This window comes from Bufo gargarizans, chromosome 2, assembly GCF_014858855.1.
Source record: "Bufo gargarizans isolate SCDJY-AF-19 chromosome 2, ASM1485885v1, whole genome shotgun sequence".
Taxonomy (NCBI): Eukaryota; Metazoa; Chordata; class Amphibia; order Anura; family Bufonidae; genus Bufo; species Bufo gargarizans.
Window position 1 is genome coordinate 202,638,460 of NC_058081.1, and position 14,204 is coordinate 202,652,663.

Sequence of the window (14,204 nt, forward strand, 5' to 3'; positions counted from 1 at the left end):
ATTTGTACCTATGAAATTGGCTGACCTGTTGCACGTGTGTAAGAAACTAAGAGGCCTGGTCAGCATGGTTATTAAGGGTTAATGTAGTACTTACTGCCTTTAGCTGCCTTGTACAAACTCTTTAGGGCAGGACTAGATTAGATATTGTGTGGCACATATAATTAACAGCTACTGTTGCAACTTTTATCCTTTTGATGCAGCTGCTGGATCCGCATGGAGATATGTGCAGCGAAAGGCATATTCTTTTAGCAGGCTCAGGATTGAAGAGAACATAGCTGGTCCCAGTGGACAACCAACAGCTGCAGAATAACAGGTAGTTCTAATGGCTTGTGGTTACCTGCTGCGCAGCCACTGACTCTGCAAGCATTGCTTAGATGTAAAGTGGAATTCCAATTTTGTGAATAAAATCTAAAAACAGGAGACCTGATTAATGCCAACTGCTCTGAAATCTTTGGCGGTGTGTCCTTTCAGTTTTGCTATCTGTATTCATTGGGTATACGGTCCCTAACGAACTGAATAACAGGAGGAAGCATTGAAAAAATCCCAGAGCCGGCCATTACCTGTGTAGTATGGTGAATTCTGCTTGTGGTCAGATTGTGAATGTAACTGGAGATACACAGAAGTGATAACAGACAAGAAAAAAGACAGCAACGTGACAACACAAGAAAGACTTCTCGGCTATTCAGAAGAACTTTACCTCTTTAAGGTTCTGCTCAAATATTTCTGGACTTTGGTGCCTGGAAAGGGAAAAAGAAAATTCAATGCAGGGTGGACATTAATAAAAATTTCCTAGTAATGCACTTAGAAACTTTGTTTGAAGGCATGTTTTCTTCACGTGCTCCTAAACTGCCCTTTTTTGAGCTGCCCCTATAACTTAGTGTAATTGAGGGGGTAAATGCAGTACTGTGATTATAAAGAGCTTTTCCAGGAGGTAAACGTTGGTGATCTATCCTCAGGACAGGTCATCAATATCAGATCATCTGTTCCTTAGTGTGTGATGTCACATTCATCAGTCGCATGGCCTCTCTGCAGCTCCTTCCCTTTCATTTCAATGGGGCTGAGCTTCAATACCAAGCACAGCAGCTATACAATGTACAGCACTGTGCTTAGTATATTATGAAGAGGCCTCAGCAGCCCCTTCAAACAGCTGATCAGCAGTGGTGCCAGGAGTTATCCCCCCGCCCATCTAATATTGATGACCCATTCTGAGGCTAGGTCATCAATATTTATCCCCAGAAAACCTTTTTAAATGTATTATATAGGCAGCTTAAAAGGGGCAATTTAGGAGAATATTAAAATATATATTCGCTTTGCTGTGAAGTTCTATACAGAGACATCGAGACATGCAAAACGTGGGCATATGCTGGGCACTAATCTATTATTGTTTCTTACATTCATATTTGCTGTGGAGTAGGGGAATCAGGAGCCACATGGGAGGCCTCTGAGCCTTAGATTCCTCCAGGGCCACATTGTGTCTGGGTATAAATAATTAAAACATAAATCATGTTTAGATGAGTTCATCTGGGGGTCTAGGGATCCAGATATGAGATGTTCTAATAGTGGACATAAAAGAGTCATTTTTGGTGCTCAGTTCATCTGGGGGTCTAGGGATCTAGTTATGAAATGTTCTAATAGTGGACACAAAAGAGTCATTTTTGGTGCTCCGTTCATCTGGCGGTGTAGAGATCCAGATATGAGATGTTCTAATAGTGGACACAAAAGAGTCATTTTTGGTGCTCCGTTCATCTGGGGGTCTAGGGATCCAGATATGAAATGTTCTAATAGTGGACACAAAAGAGTCATTTTTGGTGCTCAGTTCACCTGGGGGTCTAGGGATCCAGATATGAGATGTTCTAATAGTGGACACAAAAGAGTCATTTTTGGTGCTCAGTTCATCTGGGGGTCTAGGGATCCAGATATGAGCTGTTCTAATAGTGGACACAAAAGAGTCATTTTTGGTGCTCAGTTTATCTGGGGGCCTAAGGATCTAGTTATGAGATGTTCTGATAGTGGACACAAAAGAGTCATTTTTGGTGCTCAGTTCATCTGGGGGTCTAGGAATCTAGTTATGAAATGTTCTAATAGTGGACACAAAAGAGTCATTTTTGGTGTTCAGTTCATCTGGGGGTCTAGGGATCCAGATATGAGATGTTCTAATAGTGGACACAAAAGAGTCATTTTTGGTGCTCAGTTCATCTGGGGGTCTAGGGATCCAGATATGAGATGTTCTAATAGTGGACACAAAAGAGTCATTTTTGGTGCTCAGTTTATCTGGGGGCCTAAGGATCTAGTTATGAGATGTTCTGATAGTGGACACAAAAGAGTCATTTTTGGTGCTCAGTTCATCTGGGGGTCTAGGGATCTAGTTATGAAATGTTCTAATAGTGGACACAAAACAGTCATTTTTGGTGCTCCGTTCATCTGGGGGTCTAGGGATCCAGATATGAGATGTTCTAATAGTGGACACAAAAGAGTCATTTTTGGTGCTCAGTTCATCTGGGGGCCTAAGGATCTAGTTATGAGATGTTCTGATAGTGGACACAAAAGAGTCATTTTTGGTGCTCAGTTCATCTGGGGGTCTAGGGATCTAGTTATGAGATGTTTTAATAGTGGACACAAAAGAGTCATTTTTGGTGCTCAGTTCATCTGGGGGTCTAGGGATCTAGTTATGAGATGTTTTAATAGTGGACACAAAAGAGTCATTTTTTGTGCTCAGTTCATCTGGTGGTCTAGGGATCTTCCGTAATTATGCAATGTTCTAAAGATGAAAAAAACTCAGCGAGGGAGGATACAGTACTTATAAGTCTATTTTTAAAATTAAACTCCAAACCTAATTCCCATCTTGTATTGTTAACGTGTCCTTGCTTTACCTCTAGCGCTGTTTTACATTATCATCAGGCATTCGTGAAATCTTTCATATTTTCACACTAATCTTACTATTTTATCAATTAATGGCTACAAGCATTTTCTTTGTTAACAGCATCACATATAGGCTAGCTCCTGACCTGCTGCTGTGTTTACTAGTTATGGCCCATTTGACCCTCACCGATCATTCTTTCTGCTACTTATTCCTGGGCTTGCTTTCTGGACAATGTCTGTCTGCCCTTCCTTGTAGATTATCCATCTAGCTGTTGGTCTCTAGATTATTGCTGTACTTACTGGTTCACGGGTATGGTTTATGTCATGTAGAAAGAAGTCTTTAAATGAAGGCATCTAACAACCACTACTGGTTTCTTCAATCATAGAATAGCCTCTCCACACTCCTGCATGGGATGCCATAGCACATCCTATATTCTAATCAGAGCTACTGTAATCATGCAAAAGTAATACGGCCCACTCCATGACTGCCATAAAAAAAAAATGGCATGGCACAGAGTGTGCACATTCATCATTGTGCCTACTAGCGTACTTCTGTTAGAGAAAATAGATCTTTGTGGCATGTCCTCTTTAAAGGACTTCTGCCACCAGAATCATTGTAGTGAAACAGGCTGCCCTGTGCACAGAGCATGTGCGCAGGTCAGCAGAAGCTAGCAGTATTGGTTCCATCCCAATATGTGGTTTATTTCAGAGAAAACTGAACTTTTAATATATGCAAATGAGTCTCTAGGAGCAATAAAGGTGTTGTCATTACACCTATAGGCTCCGTTCTCCCTGCTGCTGCCACCAGCCCCCCCCCCCCTGTACTTTGCTTGATAGGGCCAAGCAGTGTACACATCATCACACCTGGCCCTGACTTCTCCTAGTCTTGTGCCTTTGTTATGCACTTCAGTACCCACCACAGGTGCAGCACAAGAGAGAGGATCGCTCTACTGCGCTGGGTACCCAAGCAATAATACCCCCTATTGTATGCCTAATAAAACTGCCCACATAGTGCACTCAGTATTAATAATGTCCCCTATAGTGCCTCCAGCAAAAATAACATCCCTTATTGTGTCCTCAGTATTAATAATGTCCCCCATAGTGCCTCCAGCATCAATAACATCCCTTATTGTGCCCCCAGTAATAATAATGCCCCAATACAAAAAATCCCCACTGTAGTGTCCTAGTATTAAAATGTCCCCAGTGCACCCAGAAATGCCCCCTATAGTGCACCAGTATTAAAACTCCCTGGTAACCCCAGTTATGCACCTTTTTCTGTACTTACTATTAAAAATTCCCCATTATCCCCGAAGTAATGCTCTTTATAGTGCTGCCAGTAATTTACCCCAAGTGCCTACCCAAGTAATACTTTCCCAAAGTGTCCCCAATGTCCTCCCAGTAATAATGCCTCTCACAGTCCTCCCAGTAATGTTCCCCCAGGAATAATGTCCTCCACAGTACCCTCCAAGTAGTAATGTCCCCCAGTGACCCCCCAGTAAGTAATGTACCCCCAGTAATAATGCCTCTCACAGTCCTCCCAGTAATGTTCCCCCAGGAAAAATAGCCTCCACTGTACCCTCCAAGTAGTAATGTCCCCCAGTTACCCCCCAGTAGTAATGTACCCCCAGTAGTAATGTCCTCCACAGTGCCATTCTAGCAGTAATGTCCCCCACACTGCCCCTCCAGTAATGTCCCACAGTGCCCCCCCAGTAATGTCCCCCACAGTGTCCCCGCAGTAGTAATGTTCCCCACTGAGCTCCTCCTTAGTAGCAATGTCCCTCACAGTGACCCCCCATCAAGCAATGTCCCCCAGTAGCTAGGGAAGCAAACAAATTAATGTCTGGGACACAGGTGGGTAGTTGTGCTGATGTCACTGCACTGAAATTTACTGCCACATAGCCCTAAGCCCTATGAGTGAGAACAGCGGAGCAGGGAACCATTGGCTCCTGTGCCACAGTATTCAACTGCATTGACATCCTGAGCACAGTGATACAGTTTGACTTACGGCCACCGGCCATGTACACAGGTCATATACCCAGCCAGTGGCGTATTTAGTAGAGTGCTGTCCCCCAAGTTCCTGGCACCCTACGCACATGCTCTCGGGTGCTTTATTATAAATATGGCACTGGGCAGGTCAATTAATTCAATTAATCCATAAATAATGCAGCATAATCCAGGGAAGTTTGGTTCTGAAAGTCGCAGCTTGGATGATAAGGTGCACCACCTAGGACTACCTAGGAAAGTCCAACCCTTGTGCCAGTAGTCTATATTTCGCATCCTGACTAGAGATGAGCGAATTTTTGCTTATGAAATTCGTTCACACTTGGTTTGTTGGTTAAAGGTGAATTGCGTTATGGATTCCGTTACCACGGACCATAATGCAATTCTATGATGGAATGTATAACGGAATTCCTTTAAAGGCATTCCGTTATTCATTCCATTATAATAGAAGTCTATGGGCTGCATAACGGATCCAACGCAATTCACCTTTAACCAACAAACGAAGTGTGAACGAATTTCAAAATATGAAATTCGCTAATCTCTAATCCTGACATATAGCAGTAATTCATAGAATCTACATTTTTAGATTTTGCAGCTAACAAGAAGGCATAGACTACAGTCTCACAGTGACTTTTAAGACAGCTGCAGTGTAGTTTATGCAGATTTTCTGTACAGATTCTCATTCAGATTTCCCTGCATTTCTGCTCTGAATCTGCCCCAAAATTCCAAAGTCTTCTATGTGGATTTTATCACTGATTTTGACATGGATTTGTCCTCAAATTTCTCCACTTACATTGCACTGAAAATCTGCACAATTGACATGCTGCAGATTTCAAAAGCCACACCACTGTCAGCTTAGCAGCGGAAAATGTCCACACTGTGTAGATTTTGAAAAGGTCATCTACTTAGCCGTTACTGTATTATGCTGTGGATTTTTTGCCCAAAAATCTATGCTGATGATCCATACGTAATACACACCTTGTGCATTATAGTCTGACATTTAAATTTTAACAATTGAGTGGCATCTGTGTTCCTCTAGAGCAGGCATGTCCAAACTGCGGCCCTCCAGCTGTTGCAAAACTACAACTCCCAGCATGCCCTAATAGCTGTAAGCTATATAGGCATGCTGGGAGTTGAAATTTTGCAACAGCTGGAGGGCCGTAGTTTGGACATGCCTGCTCTAGAGTATACTAAGCGGCATTAAAGGTCCTTTTACACTGACATTGTCCTTTTACACTGACACTGGTAATCAGGGTAGTTATTGGGGACTGTCTCGGATAAAAAGCTCATTCATCGGCTGATCATGTCTTTTGGGCGGAACATAAAATCATCCTCTCTGGGAGGCAGATCATCCTGGGTAAACAGGGATCTGCTGCCCAGGAACAATGATTGCTGGAGGTGTCTGCTGCATGTAAATGCAGCCCTACCCTGCTGATCAGGCTGTTAGGCTACTTTCGCACTAGCGTTTCTCTTTTCCGGTATTGAGATCCGTCATAGGTTCTCAATACCAGGAAAAAAACGCTTCCGTTTTGTCCCCATTCATTGTCCATGGGGGCAAAACGTAACTGAACAGAACGGAGTGCTCCAAAATGCAGTCCATTCCGTTCTCATACCGGATTGCAAACCGCAGCATGCTGCTGTTTGCTTTCCATCCTTTTTCTCTGACACAATAGAAAACGGATCCGTCCCCCATTGACTTTCAGTGGAGTTCTTGACGGATCCGTCTTAGCAATGTTGAAGATAATACAACCAGATTCGTTCATAACGGATGCAGATGGTTGTATTATTAGTAACGGAAGCGTTTTTGCTGAACCCTGCCGGATCCAGCAAAAAACGCTAGTGTGAAAGTAGCCTTATTGGGAACGTTTGGTTGTTCCCGATAATTTCTTGAAACATCGGTATTCTTCTGGACTGCAGATGTAGCTCAATAGGCAAGATTGTAACGTTATGCTACAGTTAGTTGCAGTGGAGCTCCAGCATTATAGTATACATTCAGTATGCAGTTACACTGTAGTATGTAGTTATATGCGGTAATATTTTAGGGTAACATTAGTAGCAGAATCACTATTAATTCAAGAAGAATATTTTGAAGCTTGAGAAATTAAATTAAATGGCAGGAGGAACCCTACCCTCCTCCAACCCTACCCCCATACCAAGTCATTAGTCTGATACTGTTTCATGCTTTTAGAAAAAGTGATCAAATACTGAAGCGCTGCGTTTGGAGCTTTAAATATTTTATTCACACATGAAAATATCAATCCTGAGTCCAAATTTTTGCTATTTTTGACATAAGTTGGCAAAGCATGCAAAATGTTTTCTTCTTTTGAATATATCAGCATTTGAAATACATGGCATGTTTCTGTACTTCTTGCCAGCATTTCAGTAAGATTTTGCATGACATGTTACAGTTGAGTCTGGATAGGAACCTTGGTCCTAACTTTTCCAAATTTCGTAAGACTGAATAGTCCAAGCTAATTGTTTCTTGGATCAGGCAGATGGCCGATGGTATCAGTGTGAAATTACAGTACTTATTGCTGCATATATGTATGCAATTACAGTACTATAGCCCAGTGCCGACCTACTTCTCGTCTTCCCAACATAGATTTACTGAATTTTCCATCGGACGCCACTAGGAGGAGCGCAGAGCAAAGAGGTTTATACAGCTTCTATTAAAGTCAATAGTAACTGTATACATTCCTATGAGTTCCCCCTAGTGGTGGCTACAGGCAGCCAGTTTTATAATAGACTGTGTGAAGGGTAGAAGATGTATCAATGTATTTATGCCAGTTTGATATAAATACATTGAGGAATATGGTCTTCAGAATGAGCACCAGATTTTTAAAGCAGCGGTGGATGAAGTTGACATTTTTTAATTATTTTTTTTTCTTTCACCAAAAAAGAAATTCTTTAGAAAACTGAGGAGTCACACTTGCATTCCATGTTGCCTGGGAGTGATTGATGCATGCATACTAGGAAACTGGTTGGAGTGGGGGAGGAGGGGGAACCCATACCAAGTTTTGGGATGGGGCCCTGTGAGATCTCTGTACGCCCCTGGTTTTAGTAACATATTTTCTTTGATGCTCAAACATACATGCTGTAGATGTTCTTGAAAAGTTATTCTTGAAAATATTAGTAGCTATGAGGAATTATGATTTGAAACTGTCCAGCATCTCAGCCCATTGACAAGAAATTCTGTATGGGACATAAAATGACTATGATAAAAGCCGTTTCTCAACTCATAAAAGCACATAGCAATCAGACCTATAAGCCTTCTTAAAAAAAGGTTATTCTGTTACAAAAAAATAAAGCCTTCCCATTAAAATGGTTGAAAATAATTAACTAGATTATACTTACACTGGCAATCCCCCACGACTGCCGTTCCGACAGTGCGCAGGTCCCTGCTGTGGTCAGCGTATTGCTCCTGGCTCGACATGGCAGGAAATGCTGCAGAGGCAGGTCATCCATTTTTTGAAATATTACATACACAAAAATGCATGTAACATTCAAAAAAATGCTTCCATTTGTTGGACTAAAAAAAGGAAAAATATGTGTTAAGAATGCCTTAGTGGCCATTCACACAGCATTTTATTCCAGAAGAATTTTGGTGCGGACACGCTGAAATCCAGAGAAATTCGGCCAGCTGCCTAATCTTTTCTGCCTCCCATTTTTATTTCAGAGGGAGGCAGGGCTGAAGATCGGCAGTGCCTTCTTGGCAAAGTCATGGCCCGTAATCTTCAGCACTGCCTCCCAATGAAAAGAATGGGAGGCTGAATCGACACGGCCGCCAGCCGAATTTCAGCCAGAAAAAAATCGCCATATGAACAGCCCCTTAGGGCACACGTTTGTTGCAGTAATTTATGAGACTGAATGGGATTGTTTTGGCAGAAAACATGGATTTTCAAACATGGGAGAGTCAAAAATTTTGTGGTCTGCAAAAAATGTATCCGAAAAAAATACGGATGACGTTCGTGCGCATTCCGTATTTTGCAGAACGGAACAGGTGGCTCCTAATAGAACAGTCCTATCCTTGTCGGTAATGCGGATAATAATAGGACATGTTCTATTTTTTTGCAGAACGGAAATACGGACATACGGAAACGCAATGCACACTGAGTACCTTCCGCTTTTTTTTTGCGGACCCATTGAAGTTATTGATTCCGCATACAGTCCGCAAGAAAATGGAACGGACACGGAAAGAAAATACGTTTGTGTGCATGAGCCCTAAATGAAATGTTATTTATGAGAAAGGGAACCTAAGGAATCACTCGGCTGAAACAGTGAGTTATGTAGCACAAAAAAATAAAATGAGTTATGTAGCAAGACAATGATCCAGACAGCAAAAATCAATTCTACATCTGAAGGGCCGAGGAAAAGCGAAATTACAGTTATGGACTGGCGTAGTCACTGCGCTGACCTGAACTTAATAGAGATGCTGTGGACCAGGAAGAAGCAGGTTGTGCATGAAAACCTAATTCCTCAACAGCAGAGTAAGGCTACCTGCACACATCGCAGATTACGGTATGTGCAATGTTTCCACGCGGGATTCTTGTGCGCAGAACAATACAGTACCTGTAAAGTGAATGAGATTACTCATTGTTTTTTTTTGTCTGTGTGGATTTTGACCTGATGTGCGGATTATGAAATCTGCAGCATGTCAATAGGTGGAAATCTGCGGAAAATCCACATCACATCCGGACCAAAAGCTGCAAGTAACACATGTTGTTACTGGTGCCGATTTGGTGCAGAACCGCACAAAAATTTGCATGAAAAACCACATGGATTTTCTGTTTAGAAACCGGCACTTATGTGCAGGTACCCTAATAGGTGGATAGCATATTATAGCTTGCCTTTAGGTGATCCTAAAGGTGGTTCCAGTGTGCTGTCCGTGGAGGCCACGAACGGCACGCATCCACATGAGGGTACCTTCACACATGGCAGATTTTGCCTCAGAAAATTTGTGCGACTTGAAATCAGTTACATTCACTTGAATGGGACTTGAAGAAACCAATATGATTCCGCCAAGACAACCCCATTCAGATGAATGGAAATGTTCTGCAACAAATCTGCCGTGTAAAAAGCACCCTGAAAACGGCCTTACAGCAATAAGCATAATTACCTTGTAAACCCAAGAGAAGGAGGCTCACGCGAAGCAATAACAAACCACATAACAATTTAGCGCACTGTTACATGCCAGGCTGAGCTGTGGTGCCTGCACGCAGTTTACCATCAATTGCCGGGCTGCTCCTGTTCTTGCCATTGTTTCAAATTGCAAATACAGGTAGAGAGAGGTAATTAGCAGTCAACCACGTGCAGCCGAGCCGAGCACCCTCATGCTCACTACTATATTTTAATACAATAATTATTATAAAGAACACAAATGTCTTGTGTATTTGGGTTAATATACCCCTTTTTTTGGACCTGATTTCCATATTCAAGTTTTCTGATGATTTTTTTTAAGCCAGAACTAAGAGTGGATTTAGGCTAGTTTCACACCAGTGCTAAATTGTTCTGGCAGGCCATTACAGCCTGCCGGAGTTCATCATATCTGGCTTTGCCAGATACTACCTTTCCACTCAGGAACCGATTGACTATAATGGGATCCAGCCTGTTTCCGGCATTAGTGCCAGGATTTGGCCTGTCAAAAAATGCTGGGTCCCATTATGGACAGTGGGGCCTGGCAGTGCTCCGCTATATTGGATGCAATGAACTCCGGCAGGCTGTTCTTCTACTGGAACAGCCTACCGGATCATTTTAGCTTTAGTGTCCTTTATACTTACTTTCCCTTTATGATCCAGTCATGCATAAAAAAACCTGCACATGGAAACCCAACCTAACACTCCCCGTTCACTCACAGCAATGATGTACCATTCAGGCAGATGTCACTGCTGATTCCTATGATTGGTCACAGCAGTCATTGGATCAAGCTGCTTCCTGGTCCTGTGGGGACTGGAAGCTGTCGGGAACGAGGAAGTGGCGTGGGCATGGTGGGCCCATGGACAGGGTTTTTTCCACATTCAGAGCATTGTGGTTGTTTAGTTCTAGGCCAGACAATCCCTGAAAATCCCTTTTATTTACCTAGGATGTGTTTTATGCGTTTATAGGTGTTATACTAAGGAAGTTCTGACTTTAGATCTTATCTTGTCCTTGGTTCTAAATATGCAACTCATGCACAGACGGTAATACATCCATGTGCTTGAGCTCTTGGACACTGTTCTCTTACACCTTAGGGCATGTACAGATGCATCTCAATAAATTAGAATATCATAAAAAATTTCATTTATTTAGGTAATTCAAAAAGTGAAACTCATATATAGATTCATTACACACAGAGCAATCTATTTCAAGAGTTTATTTCTTTTAATGTTTATGATTATGGCTTACAGCTAATGAAAACACAAAAGTCAGTATCTCAGAAAATGTGAATATTGTGAAAAAGTTCAATATTGTAGACTGATGGTGTCACCCTCTAATCAGCTAATCAACACAAAACACCTGCAGGAGTTTCCTAAGCCTTTAAATGGTCCCTCAGTCTGGTTCAGCAGGCTACACAATCAAGGGGGAAGACTGTTGAAGATTCATTCATTGACACCCTCCACAAGGAAGTTAAGCCACAAAAGGTCATTGCTGGCTGTTCACACAGTGTTGTATCCAAGCACATTAATGGGAAGTTGAGTTGGATTGTCAAGAAAAGGCCATTCAAGAATTTGGGAGAAATTCACAAGGAATGGATTTCAAGAGCCACCACACACACACACAGGTATCCAGGACATAGGCTACAACTGTCTCATTCCTTGCATCAAGCCACTCAACCCAGAGACAACGTCAGAAGCGTTTTACGTGGGCTAAGGAGAAAAGACAAGACTGTTGCTCAGTGGTTCAAAGTCCTGTTTTTAGATTAAAGTAAATATTGCATTCTATTTGGAAATCAAGGTCCCAGAGTCTGAAGAAAGAATGGTGGGGTACACAATCCAAGTTGTTTGAGGTCTAGTATGATGTTTCCACAGTCAGTGATGGTTTGGGGAGGGATGTCATCCGATGGTGTTGGTCCACTGTGTTATATCAAGTCCAAAGTCAGCGCAGCCATCCACAAGGAAATTTTAGAGCACATCATGTTTCCCTCTGCTGACAAGGTTTATGGAGATCTTGAATTAATTTTCCAGCAAACTGTCAAAAGTACCAATACAGCAAACTCATGTGACCTAAACCCCATTGAGAATCTGTGGGGTATTGTCAAAAAGAAGTTGAGAGACACCAGACCCAACAATGCAGTCAAACTGAAGACCACTATCAATGCAACCTGGGCTTCCATAACACCTCAGCAGGGCCACAGGCTGATCGCCTTCATGCCACGCTGCATTGATGCAGTAATTAATGCAAAAGGAGCCCTGACCAATTATTAAAGGGAACCTGGATTTTGGGTATAGAGCTGAGGACACGGGTTGCTAGATGGCCGCTAGCACATCCGCAATACCCAGTCCCCATAGCCCTGTGTGCTTTTATTGTGTAAAAAAAACCTATTTGATACATATGCAAATTAACCTGAGATGAGTCAGAGCTTGAAAATAGGACTCTTCTCTGGTCACACAATTTGCATAAAAGGCGGGAAGTACAAAAATGCATAATACTTATTGAATTTGTCTGCAAATGAAATTAAAAGTGTAATTTATATGTTTAGGGTAAACAATGAACATTTAGAAACGCTCAGTGAGGGTAGCATAGTAGAGGAGACAGGTTCCCTTTAAGTGCATATTCTGTACATACTTTTAAGTAGGCCAACGTTTTTGTATTAAAAATAATTTTTTTAATTGGTGTACAATATTCTAATTTTCTGAGATACTGACTTTTGACTTTTCATTAGCTGGAAGCCATAATCCTCAATATTAAAAGAAATAAATGCTTTAAATAGATCAGTCTGTGTATAATGAATCTATAGAATATATGAGTTTCACTTTTTGAATTAAATTACTGAAATAAATTAACTTTTCGATGATATTCTAATTTATTGAGATGTACTGTACCTGTATACCATTTATTCATTAGGCAAGGTTTAAGAGTTAAACTAACCTAATAATATAATTAGAGTTGAGTGAAGCAAGTGCTTAATCCGAAGTCGCTTTGTTTAAAACTGTACAAAAATACTGTACAAAGATTCATCTCCGTATAGTATTAGAATGTATGGGCTCTGATGAGCCAAAATAAGTTATTCACGAAGTCGCTCGTAACTTCGTTAAATAACTTCAGTAATTGATATTTAAAGTGGAAAACCGCTTTAAAACTTGTAACTGAACTTAGCTTCGACTCAGAGGTACTAGTCGGGACCAAAGCCAAGTTCGGTTTCAAGTTTTAAAGTGGTTTTCCACTTTAAAAATAAATTACCTAAGTTATTCAACAAAGTCACACGTGACTTTGTGAATACCTTACTTCGGATCATCGGAGCCCATACATTTTAATACTGTACGGAAACTAATCTCCGTACAGTATTAATCCTAAATTTTGAACAAAACGAATTTGGATTAAGCATCTGAAGCTCACATCGCTTAACTCTAAATGTAATAATGCAATCCTGCGAATTTCCAGGTCTTCATCTAAAGAGTAGCTACACTTTTTTGAAACGTATATACTATAGAGAAATATCAAAAGAGTTGATCAGCAGGGGTCCCGGCACTGAGACCCCTGTCGATTTATAGAACGAGGAGTCACGGAGCAGTCAGCCAAGCGGTGCTTTTCCTCCCTGTTGAGCACGATAGTGGTCTCAATAGAAAGTCTGTGAGGCCGTTTTTTTCTGCTCACGTTTTTAAAAATCACAGGGTATAAAAAAGAAGCTACTTGTTCATTCTTGGTGTGGATTCCATGTCAAATCAACATCCAAACTTCCAATTGCAATGAGCGGGATCAAAAACCACATCAAAAACCATCAGAGTAAAAAACACATCCAAAAAACCATGAGGAATCCTGAAGTGTATTATTTTTTTTTTGTACAAAAAAAAACTCCATGTGAACATAACTCATGTGGGTTTAACATCCAGCATGGATGTACCCTAAATGAGGAAAGAGACTCCAGAACCTGGTTCAGTATGAAGCTAAACAGTGGTAATGATCCATGCATAATATACACAGTGGAGTCACATTATTATGACCACCAGCTAATATCCAGAGTAACCACCGTGTGCAGTATGGAGAACATCTAGATGGGCTGGGAGAGACTCAATAAGGTCCTGGTAGGTTGTCATAGGTATCTGGAGCCATGCTGACTGCAGTGAATCCCACAGCCACTGGAGGGTGCATGGGGGAGGATCCAGAGAACAAACGGGATGTTCGAGGTTGCCCCACAGATGCTCAGTTGG

At 41.6% G+C, this 14,204-nt stretch overlaps 1 protein-coding gene across 10 annotated transcripts in view; it reads right to left on the reverse strand.

Annotated features, from left to right (window-relative positions):
- Positions 1-14,204, reverse strand: part of SHANK3 (SH3 and multiple ankyrin repeat domains 3) — a 393,399-nt gene that overhangs the window by 315,378 nt on the left and 63,817 nt on the right. For all 10 annotated transcript variants that reach the window (XM_044279905.1, XM_044279906.1, XM_044279904.1 and 7 more), the window contains one exon: positions 698-737. Coding sequence is in view for 9 of the 10 variants with exons in the window: in XM_044279906.1 (XP_044135841.1) it covers positions 698-737 (40 nt within the window). In the remaining variant the exon portion in view is untranslated. The remainder of the gene's footprint in view (positions 1-697; positions 738-14,204) is intronic.